The sequence below is a fragment of the Canis lupus genome, chromosome 24 (assembly GCF_011100685.1).
Source record: "Canis lupus familiaris isolate Mischka breed German Shepherd chromosome 24, alternate assembly UU_Cfam_GSD_1.0, whole genome shotgun sequence".
Lineage (NCBI taxonomy): Eukaryota > Metazoa > Chordata > Mammalia > Carnivora > Canidae > Canis > Canis lupus.
Window position 1 is genome coordinate 3391369 of NC_049245.1, and position 22064 is coordinate 3413432.

The window sequence follows — 22064 nt, forward strand, 5'->3', positions numbered from 1 at the left end:
AGCAGAGCGACGGGGGCAAACGGGAAGCGGTGGCCCCTCTCGGTCGGCGGCGCCTGGCACAGGGCGCCCCACATCCCCGCAGGGGCCAGCAGCCTGCCAGGCTCTGGGCTCAGTTCGAGCCCCTGGCTGGTCATCGGGCAGCTGTGGAGCCTCTGGCCTGGCCTCCAGTGCTCACAAGCCACCCCGGCATACCCGTGCGACCTGGGGCTCCCCGCCTGAACCAGCGGTGGGCCCTGGGACCCTCTGAAGGCAGGGGGAGCGCCCAGTCAAAGGTGCTATGCAGGAGCACTGGACCTCCACAGTGGAGGCCTCTGGGGAGGCGGCCCAGGCCTGGAGGTTCAGTCGGGGGAGGGGAGGGCCTGCTCTGACCCTGAGGGCTGGAGGAGCCCTGACTTCTCCAGGCCTCCAGGGAATCGCAAATCAAGAGGACACACTCAACTCTGGGGCAGGGGGCAAAGCTGCAGGCTCACCTCAGAACTGGGGAGCCCGGAGCAGACTTTTGCTTGGATTATACCACCTTCACGTGGGAATAGAAAAAGTGTGCAGACCACTGGCAAAGAGAAAATCCTCTCCTTTATTGGGCCCCCTCTTTGAGCTCCTCGCTCTGTGTCTCATCCCTTTCCCCAGCCCCCCCCCTTCTGGGCCTCAGTCCTCTGCTGGGGAACAGTGGAGGTGTGTGGCCGTCCCCAGGGGCCCCAAGGAAGGTTGTCCAAGCTTGGAGCAACCTCAGATCCACAGGATATCCACAGCATCTTTTGCATATTGATAAAGAAGGTGAGCACATTTCCACTTGGGTGTTCCAGAACAGAAGCCCCTGTGAACTTACTACCCAGGGAACGATGAAAAAGAGAGATCAGTGGACCAAACACAGATGACAAGAGACCATTCCTGTAGATGAGCCTCTATTTGTCGTGTGTGGCCAACCATCAGGTCTTCCAGGAAAATTTGTTGGCAGAGAACATACCCTGACCTTCAGTATGAGGAACCTTTTAATGGACAATGTGACACAGAGGGGACATTTAAAAACTCTAGTGTTGGTGTCGCTCAGAGAGGACAGCCAACAGCCCGCAAATTTGAGTTTTGTTTCCTTCGAAGTTCCCAGGATGTTATACTCATTTGTCCTCCTACTTTCATACTGTGCAGACACTGAGATTCTGTCCTCCTGTATTTTCCCCAACTGACCATGTACATACCCAGTCATCACAATAAAGGGGAACAGGCGTCTGTCCCAGAAGCAACTCACCTGCAGTGGCTTCTCCTTCGTTGTCATTCCGAGACTGTCACAAGGCCCTCACAGGGAGGAATATTCAGTGCTCCTGACAGCTGAGTCCTTTTACTAAACCCTCTCTCGAAGGAGACTTGAGGCTCAGAAATCTGAAAAATGACCTCTTCCAATCCTTCCTTCCAAGTTTCTCAGGGACCCTCCTTCCCTCCCTCATCCTATCTAAACCCTTGAGACAGGCAGCCCTTTCCCAGACAGATTTCTGAAATCGTTTTGGTGGGCACAGCTTCAATTTAGTGGGGGGCTCAGGAAAAAAGTAGCAAAACACACCACAAAAGGAAATACACACTTGGGACATTGAGCACGGCTCCATGATGGACTGTTTCAAAGGGAGGAAAACAACTCGAAATATTAACTGGTGAGTATCAGAGCTGTTCTTGAAAGAGCAGAGTGACACATAACAGAAAACAACGTAATGAACGGTTATTAAATTTAATACCCCAAACAGATGGTGTTCCATTTTTTTCCCTCAAAAGCAGACTGCTCACCTGATTGAAAAATAATTTTAAGCCCTTGTCCCAAACCCAGTTGTTTAACTCCTGTTGTATCCACATGTGATCCGGTTTATTTCCCTTACTTTGGAAATCTGACCATGAAATCATTTCTACTTTTTCCTAGTTGATACTTGAGGACCCCCGACCACCTACCTTATTTATTTGAGGAATTGCAGTTACACTGAGCCCCAAATTGTCCAGAAATGAAGGGACCGCTAAGTTAAAGCAGTGTCTCTACATGCTCTGGTCAAAAGGAGAGATGCTTGTGGGCACTTAGGTAGATCTCCCCGAAAAAGACTCCACAGATTTTATTCTAAACCCATCTTCCCCTGCATTTCTGAGGGTGCCTGACACACCTTCAGCTCCAGTTGGCTATTTTTTGAGGCGACACCCTTGAACCACCAGAAGGGCAGAACCCAGAGGTTCAGGCTCAGCTCTAAAACCCATGATCCTGGTGAAGGTGGTGGGATTTTTTTTTTTAAATAAAAGTCAGACATTTAAGAAACCATTTTAAATCCTTACTGAAGCAAAATAAATCCATCTTACTTTGACTTTGAAAATACTTTTATTTGAATAGTAAATAGTTATACAGTTGAAACAGTTCTATTGAAGCTTTCTATAAATAGCTAACAATTAAGAAAATAATGTATGTAGAAAAGAGATTGCATTTAAAAGTAAGAGCTGTCGGTTGTACAAGGGCCTCAGGGGCCCTTCAAGCAGAATAAAATGATAGGTTGTCTGTAATTTGCTCAGATAGGTATAAAAGTTAAAACTTTTAACAGATTCCTTTAGAAAAAGGCTGTCTTCTAAAATGCACAGTGAAATGTCAAGAGTGGCGGGGGGGGGGGAGCGTACAAAAAAAAAGATCTGCAATCAAATAATATCATAATCTTCATAATTAATATAAATAAATAAAGAATAAATAACAATTACTCATAAATCAACATATACATTTAGAACTCATATAATCCTACCTCAACAAAGATGATCAAACCAAAGTCTTATATGACATATTGAGGCAGTTTCTACAGCATTTTCTGAAAATTCCCTTCCCTCCCCCCAAAAACAATCCCAAACAGACAACAGTTCAAGGCATTTGTGGCTATGCTAAAGAAAACTCTTTTTTAAGCAATTTGATTTGTTCACATACAAAAAGGTAAAGCCAGACTCCAGCAGTTCACAAGCCATAATAAAGCTAATCGTGTGGGAAGTTCAATTTACAGCCTGTGAAATATAAAGGCATTTATTCCTCAAGATTCACCCAAAACAACCCGTACGCTACATACATAGAGAGCAGAGAGTGGTAGGCGAGAGCACACCGCATTTCTAGACCATGGACACAGCGAACACTAGCAAGCACGGCTCTCGGCTCCGGGGGGAAGCTTCCGAGCACGACACAAACGCGTACAGCTTTTCTCTCTTGTACAGAACGAGATCGGCTCCTGTTGCGCCAAGGAGGGAAAGGGGACACAACGCAAAACGGGCGGGGGGTCCAGGAGGAGTCACAACGAGAGGATCTCGGGGTGAAGCGGAGACAACACCCTCGCCGGGGGGTCGGGGCGCGCGGGGCGCTCTCTCCTCGTGGGTCTCCGAGAGAAGGCACAGTTCGGGGGCGGGGGGCGGGGTGGAGGGCGCGCTCTAGCAGGCCGGACGCACGGGCACCTGCAGGAGGATCACCTGTCTGTTCTCCGACGGGTGGCACTTGTTGATGTGTCGCGTGAGACCGGGCGAGCTGTAGAAGGTGGCCGGGCAGTACTTGCAGGGGAACACCTGGGCGGCGTGCAGCAGGCGCAGGTGGCGCTCCTGGGCGCCCTTGCTGGGGAACGTCTCCCCGCACACCGGGCACAGGTGGCACTCGGCGGGCGCACTCAGGCCCAGCACGCCGGCCGCCTCGCCGTCGCCCGCCGCCTCCTGGGGTGCCTTCTCCTCGGGCCCCGGGTACAAGGCCAGCAGGTCCTCGGCCGGAGGCGCGGGCGGCGCGCCCTTGGCCTGCAGCGCCTGGTGATGCGCCAGCAGGTGCTTGCGCAGATAGGCCTGGCGGCGGAACTTCTTGGCGCAGTGGTGGCACTCGTAGAGCCCGTCCTCGGAGCCCGACTCGGACACGCCGCCGGGGCTCGGCGTGTCGCGGTCGCTGCCGCCGCCGCCGCCGCCTGTCGCGTCCCGCGCCTCGGCCCTGGCGGCGGTGTCAGGCTCGGACGCGCGGGCGGCGGCGGGCGCAGGCCGCGGCTTGTGCCAGCGGCGGTGCGAGGCCAGGTTGGCCGGGCAGCTGAAGACCTTGGCGCACTCGGGGCAGCGGTACTCCACGCGCACGATGCGCGAGCACTTGTGCTGCGCCAGCGCGAACGGGTCGGCGTACTCCTCCTTGCAGAGCTGGCAGATGAACTCGCCCAGCGGCCGCGCGGCGCCCCCCGCCCGGCCCCGTGGCGCCTCCACCGGGCCCTCCTTGATCTTGAGCCCGAGCACAGGCGACGTGGTCACCTCGTCCTCGAAGTGCAGCTTGCGGATGGCCTTGGGCTTCTTGGCGCCCGGGGCCTTGGCCACCTTGGCGGGCGGCTCGGCGGCGGCGGCGGCGGCGGCGGCGGGGGGCGCGGGCCGCTTGCCCGGGGGCCGCAGGGAGGCGGCGGGGGGCAGCGGCGGGCCGGGCCCGGGGCCGCGGGCCGCTTCGGCGCCCGCGGAGAACGCGGTGCCCATCTTGAGCTCGGCGGGCGCGAAGAGCAGCGGGTCGCCGCCGCAGGTGCCGCCGCCGCAGGTGCCGCCGCCGCCCGGGCCGTTCGCGCCGCCGCCAACGCCGCCGCCTCCGAGCAGGGCGGCGGGCGTGGGGAAGGACTCGGCCGAGACCGGCGACCCGAGGTTGAAGCTGCGCTCGAAGTACTTGTGCTTCTCGTGCTCGCGGCTCACGGGCCGCGTGGGGCTGTAGAGCGGCGCCGGGTGCGCGGCCTCGGGGTTGCCGAAGTGCGCGGCCCGCGGGCCCGGCGGGGGCGGGGGCGGGGGCGGGGGCGGGGGCGGCGGGCCCGGCGCGCAGGCGAGCGCGGCAGCGAGCACCGCATGGGCGCGCTCGGCGGGCGGCGGCGGCGGCGGCGGCGGCGGAGGCGGCGGCAGCGGGCCCGGCCCCGGCCCCGGCCCCGGCCCCGGCCCCGGGCTCGGCGCGGGGGGCTCGGCGCGGGCGCCCCCGCAGCCCGGCGACAGCAGCGGCGCGCGGTCGCCGTCCTCGCCGCCGCGGACCCGGTAGGACACGGGCGTGGACTTCTTGCTGCGCTTCACCAGGAAGCCGCGGGGCATGTTGGCGCGGCGCGAGGGCGAGGCGCTGGCTCGGTCCCCCCTCGGCGCTCGGCCCCGGCGGCCCTCAGTGGCCCCGGCCCATGGCCCGGGCGCGGCGGCTGCGGGACTCGCGTGGCGGTGGCGGTGGCGGTGGCGGTGGCGGTGGCGCTGGCGCGGCTCGGCCCGGCTCTGCGCCCTGCACGCGCGTCCCAGTCCCCGGGCCCGGGCGCCGCTCCCTTTTAACGGGGGGAGGGGGCCATTGTTCTCGCCTCCCGCTTCCCCCGGAGCCAATCAGCGCGCCCGCAGCTCCTGCGCCCGGCCGGTGGGAGGGCGACGGGGCGGCGGCGAGGGGGCCGGGACTCGGGGGTCGCCCGGTAGGTGCGGCAGATGTACCTGAGGGCGCGGGGCCCCCGCGCGCGCCCCGCCGCCCCGCCCCGCCCCGCCCGGCGCCGCCGCCCCGCCCGGCCCGGCCCCGGCCCCGGCCCCGGCACACGCCCGGCCCCGCCTCCCTTCACGGTCTGCTGCTCCTCTATGCCGAGGCGCACGTGCCTGGGCTTTGTGTCTCTCCTCCGGGGGGCGCGGAGCCGCCAAATGGGCCCGTCCGTCAGCACGACAATGCACGCCCCCTCCCGCGCGGGGATTACCCGCGGGTCGCGAGCAAAATAGCAACAAAGGAGAAGAATGGCCCCAAATATGTCAGGAGGGTCCAGCCCTCGAGCCGGCGCGGAGGGGGAGGTTGTGCGCGCCGACCGGGCGGGGGCCGCGGGGGCAGCAGCCGGCGCGGGGCGGTCCGAGCGCGGCTCGGCGGGGCGGGGGCGGGGGGGTCGGGGAGGCGCAGGGACTCCTCCTGGCGTCTGGGAAGTCATCGAAAACCGAAAATAGCGGCCGAGCGCAGGCGGCCGGCAGCCCGGGCCGGTGGGCCGCGGGACCCCGGGGTCCCAAACTTGGGTGGAGGATCGGCTTCCCGGCCGCCGCCCAGGGCGAGGCCCGTGGTGGCGGACGCGGTGCGCCGCGCAGTCCGGGAGGTTCTGTCTGGAGACGGTCGGCCCCGCGCCTGAATCGCCGGCGGACGCGGCGCCGGGGCGGGGCGCGGGGCAGGTTGGGCCGGGCCCCGACAGGAACTTGAATTTCTGAACTTTTTTTTTTTTAAGTTCTCCGAGGCTCGAGAATGGGCGACCGTAGCGGAGCCCGGCCGAGGCCGCGGTGGGCGTCCGCGGGGCGCGCGGCCGGGCTGCTTCGGGAGCCGCTGGCCGCAGGCCGGAGCGCTCGGCCGGCCGCGTGCGCCGCACCGAAGTCGGTCTCCGCTCGCCCTGCGCCGCCTCATGCATTTTCATTCGGAGCCGGGCTCGTTGTCTGCCGGCTGACCTCAGGCGCCGAATCAAGGGCCCCAATCAAGGCGCAGCGGAATAAAGGGGCCGCCGGTCTGGCGCACCCCCTCTCCCGGAGCCGTGCCCCCTTCACCTTTGTGAAGGAAATTAACCTCCCGCTATTGAGCGCCGGTCGCGGCCAATCTGGACGCAAAAGAGACGCGTGCTGCCGGCCGGGGGAGGCGGGGGCAATCTGTCCTCGGAGGCGGGCGGCGGCCTCCCCCTGGCCACCAGGAAAGGACGACAGCGCAGATCCGCGCACCCACAACCCCTGCCCACCCCCACCCCCGGCCGCCCCGTAGGACCCGGATCCGGCCCTAGCCCGCGTCCCTCCCCAGCCCAGCCCTGGGAAACACAAAAGGCAGAATGTCCGGGGGACCGGGGCGGAACCCCAAGAGTGCGTGGTGGGCCTGATCGCCCATCACTAGGGAACTAATAGTAAAGCTGCAGAAAATGTCATTATGTGGGGAGGAAAATGTCACTTTATTGAGAGAAAAGGAAACGGACATTTTCCTGGAAAGCTTGTGCTGGGTTTGCTTATGCTTAATGCCACTGAAGGTATTTAATTCTTTTTGTGTTTTCCATCCGAAAATATCCTGGCGGAGAAATTAAGCAGTTTTTTTTTTTTTTTTAAGAATCTGTATGAGTAATAAGTTGTAATGAGGACATTTGTTAGGCTTAGTTAATCAAAGGGTTAATCAAGCTGGTTAATCGAAAGGAAAGCTGGTGATTTTATGCTTGTGATCTTTTTAAACTCAGACTAAAAGAAGAATACATATAATGGAATATATTTTGAAAGCTCTCACCCTCGTTTTAAAAATTCTAACTGTGGTGAATGCTAGTCCTCAAAAAAGTCAGAAATTCTAAAATGAGCTTATCTAAAATTCATAAATAGGTTTCAATCTAAAAGTAACTGATGTTATTTCCTTGCTCCTTTGAGCACTGATTAACACTGCTGATGAAATTAGAAGTAGTAGACAGATTCCGGGACAGCTTTGGCCAATTTTATTTTCTAATCACGAAACCCATCTGGATTGTGGAATAATAGGGCGGGGGCTCAGCCCGCCGTCCCCAACTGACTAAGGGGTATTTGGTCTTGCCTGTGTAACACTGCTTTCATTGAACAGATAACAGGGAGTTAGTCACCTTGTGAATCCTTTAAAAATAACAACACTCATAATTGTAAAGGAGGGGGTGTAGGGAAGCAAAAAAAACAAAAAACAAAAAACAAAAAACACACCCAAAGCAAAATCCTGCCTGAATGCAGTGAATTCAAACCGGTTCTGAATTAAGCCTAGAGAATCTATTGAACACTATTGAGATACTGAGATTCAGTGGATCTTTTGCTTAATTTGTGGTTTTTAGTCTTGCCAGCGAAGAGGAAATCTGACTTCAAGACGAGTGCGGTCAACATAAATGGAAACTTGAAAGGTGCCAGTGTCAGAAACTAATTTGAGGTCTCAGGACTGGGCAAGAATTAGGCTGAGGGCGCGCGCACACCAGCGACCTGCAAGTAAGTACAGCCTTGCACCTGGTCCTAAGTTTCCGTTGTCTTCTGAGTGATCTCATTTCTCAAAATCTGCGCGCCTGCAGGGATGGGGACTTGGGGTGGAAACATTTGTCTTCTGGGAAGGGCAAAGCACCAGCTCGTTGCGCCGGGGCGGCCGGCCTTGACGCGCTGCGATCCCGAGTGGGAGCCGCTTGGAGCCGGGTGGGGGAAACTACGCGCCCTCCTTTGCCGGCCTCCAGAGGAGCTTCGCGGGAGTCGGCGAGCACAGGGATGCCAGGCGCGAGAGCCAAGTGCCCTTCCCAGGCCGCGGGCGACTCCTCCCCTTCTGCGGGGTCGGTCCAGGCCGCGCTTCGCAGACCTTCGGCAGCCTCTCTGCTTCTCGTCGTTGCCGACCCCGACCGGCTGCGGGTTCTTCCTTGGACGGCTGCAGGGCTGGAGGCCGCGGGCGCTCCGATTTTTTTTTTTTTTTCTTTTGGTACTAGTGTCCCAGGTAGCCGTCGGGGAGCGCGCCGGGGCTCACTGGGAACCCGGCTCGGAGTCTAGCTCCGAGGAGTTTCTCGAAAGCGCAAACATAAAATAGGTGTCCAAGCGGGGACTTTGGGCCTAGGAATTGCCCCTGGGGTGTCGAGTTGTCCAGGCGGCCCTTGGGCCCCTGAGAGGCGAAGACGCGCGGGTCCGCAGTCCCGCTGCGCGGCGCGCTTAGTGACCCCCGGAGGGCCGAGAGGGGTGCGCGGCGCTCCCGGTCCCCGCTCTGCCGGGCACCCAGCTGCCGGGCTCACAGAAGCCCCCACCCCGGGCCCCCCGCGCCCACCCGGCCTGGGCCGCGCCGCAGCCGCGCCCGCCCGCCAGTCCCGGAGGGGCCCGCGCCCCAGTGCGCGGGGCGAGCGCGGGGCCCGAGCCTGGGAGAGGCTTTGTGTTCGCAGGAATGAGGGGTTGTTGTGAGTCCGTCCCAGGGGCACGCGAGAGACACGCGCAGCCCGCCCGCCCGCTGCCCCGCCCGGCCCGGTGCGGCCTCCAGGCACCTTCCGGGCCCCCGCCCGCGGGCCGTCGCCTTTGTTCGGCACATTAGCATAAAGCTGCCTTGGATCTCTCGTTTAAATAATTCCACACAAAAGGAGAGCGCATGAAAGAGAGCGAACAAGGGGGAATCCGCGAGGCTGCGCCTTCCGCGGGGCGCGGGGAGGGACCGCGCTCGAGTGTGTGCCTCCCTCGGAGTTTGGAGCGCCCCCGGCAATCTGCTGCGCACCCATTATTCGGGCGGGGGCGGGGGCCGGGGCGGGGCCGGGGCCGGGGCCGGGGCCGGGGGGTGGCGGGCCGCCTCTTTTATCCTCGCGGCTGTGCCGTCGGGGCCGCGGCGCGCGCCGTGAAGTGCCCTCGGGGCTGTTTGTTTCCGCCTCGGGTGGGTCCCCGGGACGGGAGGGGCCGGAGGCTGCCGGGCCCCGCGGCGGGAAGGCGCTGTCGGCCGGGGCCGGCGGAGGCCACGCCGGGAAACACTGAACAGCCGGAGGCGGAGACTCGTGCCCGAGAGCGCTGGGCTGGCCCCGAGCGCACCCGGATGACCTGGGACGTGGGGCGAACGGGGGACTGCGGGCGCCGGGGCAGCCCTCCCCGCGCCCCGCGCCCCGCGCCGCCGTCGCAGCAGACACTGGCCGGGAGGGCCGCGGGGCCTCGGTCCCCCTCCTGCCCCCGCCCGCCCCAGGGGGTCCCGCGGTGGCTGGGCCGGGGGGGGGGGGGGGGAGGGGTGCATACAGCATCTGGGCCTCGGCGCCCCCTTTCCCGTAGCTGCTTTGGGGTCTGGGTGTGAGTGTGCGTTGGCCGTGCCCCCTGACCCTCTCCCACCCCATCTCTGGCCTCCCTCCTCCGTCCCACCCCGTCCCTTCCGTCCTCCCCTCCCCCCGCCTTGTCTCTTCCCTACCCTCCCTCCAGTCTCTCACACCCCGACTCACCACACACACACGCACACGCACACACTCACACACCCCCGGCTGGCTCCCACCTTCAACTCCCTTCTTTCTCTCCGCCTCTCCCCCACGCAGCTCTTCCCCCTCCTCCCGCCTGTCTCCCCCTCCTCTCCCTCCGGTCGGCCCGGCCGCGCCTCCCCTGGCTCTCCTCTCCCCCTCTCTTCTCCCTCCCTTCTCCCCCCTCCCTCCGCCTCCCCCCCCCCCGCCCCCCCTCTGGCTCTCCCCCCTCCCCGCAGGCCAACGTGTGTTATTTTATTTGTCTAGAGAGAGCCTATTTGTTCAGTGATGTGTGGCCTCCTGGCCGCCGGCCTTAATGGGGAATGCGGAGGCTCGGGCCTGCGAGCATTAGCATACAGCTGCCCGCCCGCGGCTCCGCAGCCCAGCCCCGCCGTCCCCTCGTCTCAGCCGGAGAACAATCGGCAGCTCCTCAGCCGCTCTCCCAGCTCCCGGCCTGCGCTCCTCACCCGGTGCCGGCGCGCTGTCTCGCTCCCCCTCTCACACTCTCTTCCAAGGGTAAATATTGACTGGCTGGCTTCACGCTTCTCCTCGGCGCAGCGCTCCCTGTCCTCCACCAGCTCATCGTTTATTTTCCCTTGGCCTTCCTGCCGCGTTTGGGTCTAATGCGAGGAGCCAGTTCCGAAAGGGGGTGGGTGTACTCATCACAAACCCACCTCCCAGCCGCGGAGGCCTGTGATTTGCGGGACTAAAACTTGGGGAAGTTAACTTGGGTGTTTTCTGTCACTGTGCTTTGTTCAAAACTACGGAATTCCAAGATAAGCCCTAGAGCCCAAGAGGTCCCCTGCTCAACTGCAAATGCTGACATACGTATGCAGGGACTTCACGCATTCACCTGTCCACGGCATCCGTGTGGGGGCACGCACAGAGAAGTCCCAATATCGCTCCCTCGCCGCCACCCTTTCTTTTGCCAGGCTCTATCATTGCCGAAGAGTCAGGATCTTTATTCTCTCCAAGCCCTAGACGTGGTCAATTTCAAGGCCAAATCGATGACTCTGGGGTTCTTCGCTCACTCTGGCAAAAGTAGTCCCGCGGTGGTAACGCGCTGAAGGCCGCGCATATGGGCTGAAGTTGATGCCTAGACTGAGGAAATTACTCACTTTGTGAATATGGGCCGATGGTGAGAATGACCTCATCAGACATTTTGGAGACCCATTGTGGACATTTTCAAATCCAAGCCTACTTTTTAAAAAGCAAAGAAAAACTATCACACATAGGATAGTTAAGTTTTAAGGTTGGCATTGCCATGTGGGGTCACATGTATGTGACTCAAAAGCTTTTAATGGTAATACTTGGTCGAAGAAATCCTAACTGTTGATCATTGAAATTGTTCTGTTAATCTCCACCCAAGGGTTCCAGGGCCTGTCACAGAAAACTCACTCCATTTGCTGATGAATTTGACCCAGGACCTCCCCTGGGGGAGGGGGCGCGGTGGGAGAGGGGGGACAGATCCTCAAGCTGCCTTATTGGCTAGCCCCTGAAATAGGGTTCTGTGTGTAGTTGGTTTGCAGTTTCAGGAGCCAACCAACCAGTAGGGATTGTTATCCATTCCAGTTTCACAGCTTGTAGCCTATGGCCAAAGCTGGGCCTCCCTTTAAATGACCCATGCATCTGGGTAAAACATATGCGTGAAGGAATTAGCAGACTTCATTGCTTGCCTTTGATTGAAGCAGAAAAATCAGAATCCAGTTTTCTGGAACAGTGTTCTTTTTGAGACATATCAGTTTGATAATGGGTGTATAATTCTGCATCACCAACTCTGAGTTTTCCTCCTAACGGCCGTGTGACCCTTGTAATGTGCCAACTTTTGCTAGATGTTAACATAAATACGAAAAAAAGGAAAAAACTGGAATTCCATCCATAAAAACAATTTTAAGTCCTGCTGACCAAAAATTCAGTCATGAACGGGGTCACGCTATCTATTAAAAGAGATCCAAATAAACGAAAACTACTGTTCCTGCATTCATGTTTTCTAGTGGGCACTAACATTGCTTTATTTATAAGAAAGAGGGTTTTGGAGCCACATTACAGGTGACATGTGCCAGAGGCTCTGCAGAGCAGAGCAACAGTGCTAAGGGTCAAAGGAAATGAACTAAACTGATTCCCCACTACTATTTTCTGATCTAAAACCTGCGTGTGGGCCTGTGTGATCTTTGAGTTTTCGCTCTCCTAACCCACAAGGTTAAAATACAGAAATTATGACAGCAGCTGTGTCGTTTTCAAAGTTCCCATAAACTCCTAGGCAATGAGTTCTTACTATGTTGAATTACGAGGGCTAATTTCCTATCATCTGTTTCACCAGTTTTCCATACTAGGCAGAGTCTGTCTTTCTTCCTTCCTTCCTTCCTTCCTTCCTTCCTTCCTTCTTTCCTTCCTTCTTTCCTCCTTTCCTTTCCTTTCCTTTTTCCTTTCCTTTTTCCTTTCCTTTCCTTTCCTTTCCTTTCCTTTCCTTTCCTTTCCTTTCCTTTCCTTTCCTTTCCTTTCCTTTCCTTCTTTTTTTTTTTTTTTCTTTCATCACCCAGGAGTATTACTGGGTAAGCAGGTGAGGAACTACCACAATTGGCGGCAGGGCATTTCAGGAAATCACTATCACACCCAACGAAAAAAACGAGTTTCACGTAGTACATCCCACTTTATTGCGGATCATTCTGCCCTGTAATAGGCCTGGTGCTCAGAAGCGGCTCCCTGCCCCAGGATAGAGACCCACGGCCGTGCGCCGCCTACTGGAGCGATAGAAAACTTCAGGCGGAAAAGCAGCCACAGAACCCTGCGGGGGCTCCCGGGTGGCGCCGGGCCTCAGAAGGGTTTCCTCACCCCCAGGAGCTCCGGGAGTGAAGACGGTAAAGGGAGACCCGGGCCACAGCTAGATGATGCCTGGCCACGCGTACATGGGCAGGTGGTAGTGATTATAGTGCAGGTAGTCCAGAATGCTCTTCTCCACCAGCGACTTGTAGATGGTTTCCTGGAAGACTCTTTTGAGATATTTCCTGGGTTTCTCCTTCAGGCTGATTTCCTCATCTTCTATCTGCCGGGCTAACTGTTCTATGGAAGGAAAGTCTTCCTCCTGGAAAATGCAGGAAGAGGCCACATCAAAGAAATTACTTGGACAAGAAGAGGACAGTTTCACTAAAATTTGAAAAAGAGTGCTCGTCTTCCCAAGGATGGTCATTTTCCCCCCTAGTTTTTAAAATTTTTCATTTGTAAAAAAGATTTTATCTTTCATGGGAGACATAGAGGGAGAGAGGCAGAAACACAGGCAGAGGGAGAAGCAGGTTCCCTGCAGGGATCCCGACGTGAGACTCGATCCCAGGACCCCTGGGATCATGATCTGAGCCGAAGGCAGATGCTCAACCACTGAGCCACCCAGATGCCCCTAAATTTTTCAATTTTTAAAAAGATTTATTTATTTATTCATGAGAAACAGAGAGAGAGGTAGAGACGCAGGCAGAGGGAGAAGCAGGCTCCATGCAGGGAGCCCGTCGTGGGACTTGATCCTAGGTCTCCAGGATCATGCCCTGGGCTGAAGGTGGCACTAAGCCACTGAGCTACCCAGGGTGCCCAATTTCTCATTTTTTAATTGTGGCAAAATAAACATAAGATTTACTGCTATAACCTTTTTTTTTAAATATAAAGGATAATTTATTTACGTAGTAACCCAGGATACACATATAAGAAAGTCATCCAATTATGAAGAAAACAGAATTGCACCATGTATTTTGTCAATTGCTATAGAAAAGAAAAATAGAGAATCTTTTGCCCTTAAAGCCTGAAATCTTTGAGTGACAAGAGTTTATTTTTTAATTTTGTTTTTTCTATTTTTAAATTTAAATTCAATTAATGATCATATAGTGTATTATTCATTTCAGAGGTAGAGTTTAGTGATTCATCAGTCTTCTAGAACACCCAGTACTCATCACACCATGCGCTTTAACAATTTTTTAAAGTGTACAATTCACTAATGTTGAGGGCATTCACATTGTACAACCATTGTCAGCTCCTGGCCGTTCCCATTCTACTTTCTGTCCATGGATTTACTACTCTGGGGACTTCATATAAGTGCGATCAAATGGCAAATATTGTCTTCTTGTTACTGGCCTACTTCACTTGGCATAGTGTTCTCAAGGTTCAGCAATTTTAGATTCTTTTCCTTTTTTTTTTTAAAGATTTTATTTATTCATGAGCAACACACACACACACACACACACACACAGAGTGAGAGAGAGGCAGAGGGACACAGGCAGAGGGAGAGACACAGGCAGAGGGACACAGAGAGACACAGGCAGAGGGAGAAGCGGGCTCCATGCAGGAAGCCTGACATGGGGCTCCATCCCGGGTCTCCAGGATCAGGCCCTGCGCTGACGATGGGGCTAAACTGCTGAGCCACCCGGGCTGCCCCAGTTTTACGTTCTTAATACAGGTAAAAATGATCTGCAGGTCACACGCGTTTTAAAAATAAGAAGCGATTAAACATTTTTACATGAAAACTTCTAGATGTTTCATGTGGCTACAGCCCTGTTAGGTTCTTAGTAAAGTCAAATTTTATTGACATCTTTAAAGATAAGGCTCAGAGAGAATAAAGTTAAAGTTGAGAATCACACAGTGTGTATCTGTAATATAGTAGTGGTTTTTCCAACATTTTATTATAAAAATATTCAAACATCGAGGCAAGTTGAATTTTACACTAAGCACCAGTGCATACACCACTGGGTTCTATGGGCAACCTTTTATCCTATTTGCTTCATATACATCTGCCCATTGATAGGAGGTTATTATACAATGCACTTCACCAAGATTTGAGCTGTGTGCATTCTGAACACCGCAGTAACTCCAAATAACCCTAACAGAAGAGTCACGGGGACTTTGATGGTATATTCATTATTGAATGTCCAATAATTTTTATTTTGAACAGGAAAAAAGTAGGTAACTTGCAGAGTTCTAATGGATCATTTATTTATTAATAGTTAAGAATTTTATAGATAGGAATATAGGTTCAAACGATATGGAAGTATAACAGAATTAGCATTGGGTTATTTAACTGAGACACTACCAGGTGTTGGAGATGACACACACATCGCTTAGAAAAACAGTAGTGGGGCTCAGAAGACTTCAGCTTTAAATCAGCTCAACAAAACAATGACAGGGAAAAATGCATCTGATGCCCAGGACTTAATAATAGAGGTGCTGAAACATTTGAGTGTTGTCCGCATGTCCCCAAGCATATATCCCATAATATTCCCCAGTTTTTCAGAGAATTGTATCAAGCAAAAACAACTTCACAATAATTGTAGACAATTTGGGACTCATGTTGGTGCTGTTCTGACAATGGGGTAAATACTGTAAAAATCACAAAATGGAGCTTTTAAGTTTATCTAAGACAAATACTGCTCTAGATTATAAACAGATTTTTGTGCATCTGTCTCATAGTGTGTCTTCTCTGTGTGACCATCACCCCCCCATGTGAACATCTCTCCTCTTCGGTATGACCATCTCTTGCCAACTCACTTACTTCCTTTTTCTTTTTACTATAGCCATCCTAGTGGGTATGAAGTGGTATCTCATTATAGCTCTGATTTGCATTTCCCTAATGATTAATGATATAAATCTTTCCATGTCAATGGTTTTACTTCTGGATTACCAGTTTTATTCCATTGACCTATTTATCTGTCCTTACACAAGTACTATGCTGTCCTTGTCACTGCTGATTTATAGTATGTTTTCAAGTTGCAAAGTATGAAGTCCTTCAACTTTTTTTTATTCCTAAGATTGTTCTGGCTATTTGGAGTCTCTTGAATTTCCTATGAATTTTTCCACTTCTGCAAAAGATGCTATTGGGATTTGAGAGCATTGCATTAAATGTGTACATTGCTTTGGGGAGTGCTGCCATTTTTAACTATATTAAGTCTCCAAACCATGAACACACATGTCTTTCCATTTATTTAGTTCTGCTTTAATTTCTTTCAGAAATATTTTGAGGTTTTCAGTGTACAAATCTTACACCTCCTGTTTAAATTATTCCCAAGTATCTTATTCTTTTTGATGCTATTATACATAGAATTGTTTTCTTAATTCCACTCTTGAATTTTTCCTTGCTAATATAGACAACTGATGATTATGTGTTGTATCCTGTAGCGTCACTGAATTCATTTATTAGCTCTAACATTTTGTGGATTCTTTCAGATTTTCTACATATAAGATTATGGCATCTCAGAATATAGTTTTGCTTCTTCCTTTCCAACATGGATGCCTTTTGTTTCTTTTTCCTGCCTAATTGCTCTGGCTAGAACTTCCAGTACAATGTTGAATGTTAAGTGGTGAAGGCGGGCATCCTTGTCTTGTTCCAGATCTCACATCAAAAGCTTTCAGTCTTTCACTGAGTGTGATATTAGCTGTAGGCTTTTCATAAATATCCTTTATCAGGTTGGGGCAGTTCCCTTTTATTCCTAGGATTTTTAGTGTGTGTGTGTGTGTGTGTGTGTGTGTGTTACCATTAATAATGTTTGATTTAGTCAAATATGTTTCCTGTATCAATGGAGATAACAGCATTTTTTTCTCCCTTCATTCTATTAATGTGGTATATTACACTGGTTTATTTTTATATGGTAAACCACTCTTAAATTCCTGGGGTAAATCTCACTTGACCATGGTGTAAAATTCTTTTGATATACTGCTGGATTTAGTTGGCCAATATTCTGTTGAGTATTTTTGTGTCTAAATTCATAAGGGATATTGGTCTAGTTCTCTTCTCTTTTGATGTCTTTGGCTTTGGTATCATGGTAACACTGGCCTCAAAGAATGGGCTGGAAAGTGCTCCTTTCCCTTCTATTTCTTTGAGAAGTTAGAGAAGGATTACTGTTAATTCTTCTTTAAATGTTTGATAGAATTTGCCAGCAAAGCCATCTGGTCTTGAGCTTTTCTTTGTTATGAGGTTTTTGATTGCTAAGTCAATACCTTTACTTTTCAGGGTTTTTTTTTTTTTTTTTTTTAATTTCTTCTTGCATCAGTTTTGTAGTTTGTGTATTCCTAGAGATTTGTCCATTTCATCCAGGTTATCTAGTTGGGTGGCATACAGTCATTCACAATATTCTCTTATAATCTTTTCGTTACTTCTGTAAGATCAGTGGAAATGTTCCCACTTTCATTTCTTCTTTCTTTTTCTTTAAGAGAGGGAGAGAGAAGGGGGAAAGGCAGAGGGAGAGGGATAGGAGAGTCTTAAGCAGGCTCCACGCCTGATGCAGAGCCCAACTAGGGGCTTGATCTCAAGACCTGAACTGAAATCAAGAGTCATACACTTAACGGAGTGAGCCACCCAGGCAACCCTCCGACTTTCATTTCTGATTTTAGCAATTAGAGTCTTTATCCTTAGTCTAGCTAAAGGTTTGTTAATTTTGTTGATCTTTTCAAAGAATTATCTTTTGGTTTCACCAATTTTCTCTGCTGGTTTTCTACTCCCTATTTCATTTATCTCTACTCAAATTTTTATAATTTCCTTCCTTCTGCTAGTATCATATTTAGTATAATTTCCTTAGGGTATAAAATCAGGTTAGTGATTTGAGATACTTCCTTTTTATAACTGTAGGCATGTACAGCTATGAATTTCCCTCTGAAAACTGCTTAAGCTGTATCCCATTACTTTTGGTATGTTGTAGTTTTGTTTTCATTTGTTTCTAGTATTTCTAATATATATCATTTGATTTCTTCTTTAAAATCAAAGAAGTTGCTTAAGAGTCTGTGTTTAACGTCTACAGTTTTGTGAATTTTTTCCTTCTGCATTTGATTTCTAGTTTTATTCCATTGCAGATGGAGAATATACTTTGTATGATTTAAATCTTTTAAAAATTTATTGACACTTGTTTTGTGGCCCAACATATGGCCTCTCTTGGAGAATGTTTCATGTACGCTTAAGAACAAGGTGCATTCTGCTGTTGTTGAGTAGAGTGTTTTGTGTGTATCTGTTAGGTGTATTTGGTTTATAGCATTAAGTCCCCTATTTCTTTACTGATTTTCTATCTGGTTGTTCTATCCATTATTGAAGGTGAGATACTGAATTCCCCAGCTTTTTAGAACTACTCTTCCTTTAGTTCTATCATCTTTTGATATATATGTATAGTTCTGTTGTTAGGTGCATATATGTTTATTTATATTTTTAAAGACTTCATTTTATTTTAAAGATTTTATTTATTTATTCATGAGAGACACAGAGAGAGAGGCAGAGACATAGGCAAAGGGAGAACCCACAGGGAGCCTGATGCAGGACTTGATCCCAGGACCCCGGGATCATGACCTGAGCCAAAGGCAGACAGACACTCAAGCACTGAGCCACCCAGGTGCCCCTGCATATATGTTTATAATTACTATCCTTTTGAAGAATAATCTTGACTATACAAAATTACACTTTGGTCTGTGACTCTTTGGCTTAAGCCAAAGCTAAATGAAATGCTAGTAGATTTATAACCTGTTCTCTTTACTTCCACAAAAGGACTTGTGAGGTATTACAATGAGCTTGTTTTAAAATAAATGATACATAGATTTGAGATGACTCAAAATAACAGTCAAAGGTAATAGTCTTTTTTCCCTTTCTCTTCATGTGGAGGGAGAGCTATAGGATATCATAGTTAATGGGACTGGACTGCTGTACTTTCCTATAGACAAGCTAGAAAGTGAAATGACATGGGTTATATCATCTCAATTTCTGAGAAAAAGAATTACCATTATTCTTTAGTGAAAGCTATCTTCATTTTCCTATTGCCAGACTCTTAAATGAACTCCTGCATATCTACCTATATGAGTACTGCTTCCACCACAGCAGGTCTCCACCAGTGTTACTTGAGGGAGTGGGGGTGGACAGCACTTACTGGGAGCTGTTCTTCTGTGCTGTTTACCTGTACACATTCCCTCCTTCAGTCCTCCCACTGCTCTCTGAGATGGAAACAGGTAGCCCATGGCTCCACAAGGATCTGAGTTGCAGGCAGACACCACTGCATGCACCACCTCTTCTTCTGGCCTTTCCTTCTTGACAAATGTAGTTGCAGAAAGCAGAGCAAGACTCCAGTGGAGGCTTTTCTTCCAGAAATTTCACTTTCTGGAAATCTAAAAAGCTACAAGAATGGTGGGGGAGCCACTACACTAAGGAGTGTGTCTTCCACAAATGTTCATGGTCACTTCTGGTCTACTGAAAGGGCCTGTTGTCCACCTGACTTCATACTTAACAAACTGACCCAGAGAAAATGTCTGGGTTTGTTTTTTTTTTAAAGATTTTATTTATTTATTCATGAGAGACACAGAGAGAAGCAGAGACCAAGGCAGAGGGAGAAGCAAGCTCCTTGTGGGAAGCTTGATGTGGGACTCGATCCCAGGACCCTAGGATCATGACTTGAGCCAAAGGCAGATGCTCAACCACTGAGCCACCCAGGTGTCCCCAAATGTTTGTTATGGATAAAAGGTTGAGGCTATCTTGGTGAGGGCCATGAAAAGTGACTATTGTTGGGTTTGGTAGTTTACTTGGAAGAGTGAGGAAAGCTTCCCCTTTAAGCTTGATGCTAAACCCCCTTGGTTCTGTGCAAATATTAACTGAGGAGCTCAATTCTGGAGTTTTGAAGGGTTTAGGCAGAGAGTTTTGATGAGATAACTGGAAAACTAATGAGTCTTTACTACGGTGTAGTCAATCATAAGCTGCAGAACACAGTCTGAGAGGAAGAGAGGGACCTAAGGAATAGAGTGAAATTCAGCAGCACCAGGCTTACAACTCAGGTTCATAATTCAACCTGAGCTGACTCCCTTACAGATTTAGCATAAAGTGCAGGGACCCATTAGATCTGTTGCATTTATTCAAATTTTAGTGACTTAAGCAGTGGATGACCTTTGTATGGTCACAGTATCCTCTGCCTCCCTCATGTACATTTACCTGCCTGCTTCCTATCTGTGTGGATCCTAAAGACAACTGAGTTTGGCTCATATTTTAAACCTATTTCCCCCCAATCTGAATCTGCTTTGGATTCATATAACTATTTACATTTCCCATCTTGGACTCCAGGCATAAAACCAAAAAGGAGACGGACAATGTAGGGAAGATACTAAATCACACAGTTTAGTCCATGTGGCTCAGGGCCTATGCGCCTGGCTTTGGAATGAGAGACCCTTGAGTTTAAAGCTTTCTGATCATAGACTGTGTAACCAATGGCAGGTCCTTTAAAATCTCTCAGCTCTTTAGCCTTCTTGTTGGTAAAGTCAAAACTATGATTGTAGTGTGTCCTGGAGGGTTCCTGTTCTGGTTGAGCCAAGTGGTGCATGCAGTAGGGACTTGGCACATGATCTGCAGCTGTGCTGCCCTATGGTGGCCTACACCATGGGAACCTTTGACAGGTCTGGGTGCTCTCAAGTGGAAGTGGTAAGAGTCACAGGACTTGCCCATTTAGACAGTAAAACATGGTGACACTAAGCTGTGCCCCAGCCCTTGTCTGACTGGGGCAAGGGAGAATCTAGGATGGATATCTGACCACTTTTTGAGCATAGATGTTAACTTTCCACAACTCTGATAAAGACTCTAGTGTTGAAAAAAGGAATTTAATTTAAAATTCACAAATATTTCACTATTTACATTGCAGAGTCACATTTCCTCTTGAACATGGGAGACTTTGGGAAATGTAGCCTAACTTCCAATTAGTCTCACTTTGAGAAAGAAATTTTGGTTATTAAAGAGGTGTTTTTGGATACTTATTGTCTTCCCTTTACATTTTTATAAAACATACACACACACACACACACACACACACACACACTTAGTGAATGGCTGGCAAGTATGGGCAGAAACTAAAGGAATGCAATGTTCATTCTTGAAAACAAGTAGATAAAACTCAGATCCAGTTTCCAGTCAAGTCTGCCTGTTACCTGATAATGAAAATACAGTTATGTGTAACAAGGAAAAAGAAACCTGCCTCTCATAAAAGGATTTAAATAATCCACTTTTCCTGAAATATTGTCTATGTTCGTATAGTTCATAGCTTGTTTATAGGCAGTATAGTTGGTTTTAAAAGTAGAACCAAAAGGGGGAATGAAAAGTCGAAATGATCAACAACTAAAAACTGCTTGTGATTTGCAAGGGATAACTCACATATCTATTAATCACTCTTACCTCCTTGGAGGTCAAGATCTGGCGTAACTCTTTCCTGAGATCAATAAAACGATCGTGAAAGAGGGCCATGCACCATGGCTCCATGAAGTAGCTAGGGAGGAAAGAAAAGATTCAGTTAGCTGGAAACCCTCTCATTACCACTAATAAAGTATTTACCTGCTTTTTTGCCTTTATAAATTACAGCTCTGGCCCCTTTGCAATCGTTTGCTCATAAAATGCCTCGTGGAACAGCCTGGTCAATCAATTTTTTAAATGGATGTTCCTGATGTAAGGCCAGGTTCCATAATTACATTTAAAGTGGTTTAATTCAGAGCTGAGGCAAGACCCAGTGAAGAATCCTGATTTTATCAGAATTTAAAAGCCTGAAGACTTGTAAAGAACGGTGTCTCCATTATCTGCCCTCATTTGAGAAAAACAGATTGCAGGATTAACTGAACTGCTGCATAAACAAATTACATTTGGGTAGACAATAACACAAATGTTGTTCATCATTAAGGTTTCTGGATTAATAATGACCAGAAAAACAGGCCACCTCAGTGTTGCAACATGGTCTCCATACAATTGCACTGATGCTTAATTGAATCTCTTTTTAGGAGAGCAGCTCTTTTGGTGTTTATATTGGCTAACTTTTCACTGAAAACTGTTTGAATAAATGCTTTCTTACATGGAGAACAATATGGTCATCCTGTATTTACAGATGATCACTGGAAAATCTGATGCATTCTAGGAGAACCAAGAGCATTTATTGGTATTTTAACTCATATTTTATTTTAATGCCAAATGTCTTGGAACCAGAAACATCACTTCTTCAGTGCTGGAGACACGCTGATCATGTGGGTTTCGCTCTTCTCCGGATGTGAGTTTGTCGTTCCTATTACTGCTAATGGATGCCATGTGTGTGCACAGGGGAAGAAAAACTGGTGCCCACGTGCAGACAAGCACCTTCTGTTTTCCCAAACGTAATTCTTAGGGAAGGAGGTGATGAGTCCCAGGGACCACTGAGGCCTTAAAGGACAAGTGTAATGACAAGATTCTGTGCTACAATCAGC

The 22064-nt window shown here is 50.5% G+C and overlaps 2 protein-coding genes and 1 long non-coding RNA gene across 12 annotated transcripts in view; 1 reads left to right on the top strand and 2 right to left on the bottom strand.

Moving 5' to 3' along the window:
* Positions 1-2318: 2318 nt before the first annotated feature.
* On the bottom strand, positions 2319-5055 carry INSM1 (INSM transcriptional repressor 1). Its single transcript, XM_038571358.1, has one exon. The coding sequence runs from the start codon at positions 5053-5055 to the stop codon at positions 3415-3417; it is 1641 nt and encodes a 546-aa protein (XP_038427286.1). The 3' UTR covers positions 2319-3414.
* Positions 5056-7593: 2538 nt separating this feature from the next.
* The window catches only part of LOC119865610, a 28644-nt gene continuing 14173 nt past the window's right edge, over positions 7594-22064 (top strand). Inside the window, exon 1 of the long non-coding RNA XR_005377496.1 lies at positions 7594-7914. This is a non-coding gene — a long non-coding RNA (uncharacterized LOC119865610). The remainder of the gene's footprint in view (positions 7915-22064) is intronic.
* CFAP61 (cilia and flagella associated protein 61) overlaps positions 12500-22064 on the bottom strand; it is a 275980-nt gene continuing 266415 nt past the window's right edge. For 9 of the 10 annotated variants that reach the window (XM_038571435.1, XM_038571437.1, XM_038571436.1 and 6 more), the window contains 2 exons: positions 21016-21106; positions 12500-12951 (listed from right to left, as the gene is read on the bottom strand). In XM_038571435.1, coding sequence (XP_038427363.1) covers positions 12751-12951; positions 21016-21106 — 292 coding nt within the window. In that variant the 3' untranslated portion in view covers positions 12500-12750. The remainder of the gene's footprint in view (positions 12952-21015; positions 21107-22064) is intronic. The other variant, XM_038571441.1, reaches the window with a different exon arrangement.

Coding starts and splice junctions, on each gene's coding strand:
- INSM1 (XM_038571358.1), bottom strand. CDS start 5,055: ATGCCCCGCGGCTTCCTGGTGAAGCGCAGCAAGAAGTCCACGCCCGTG.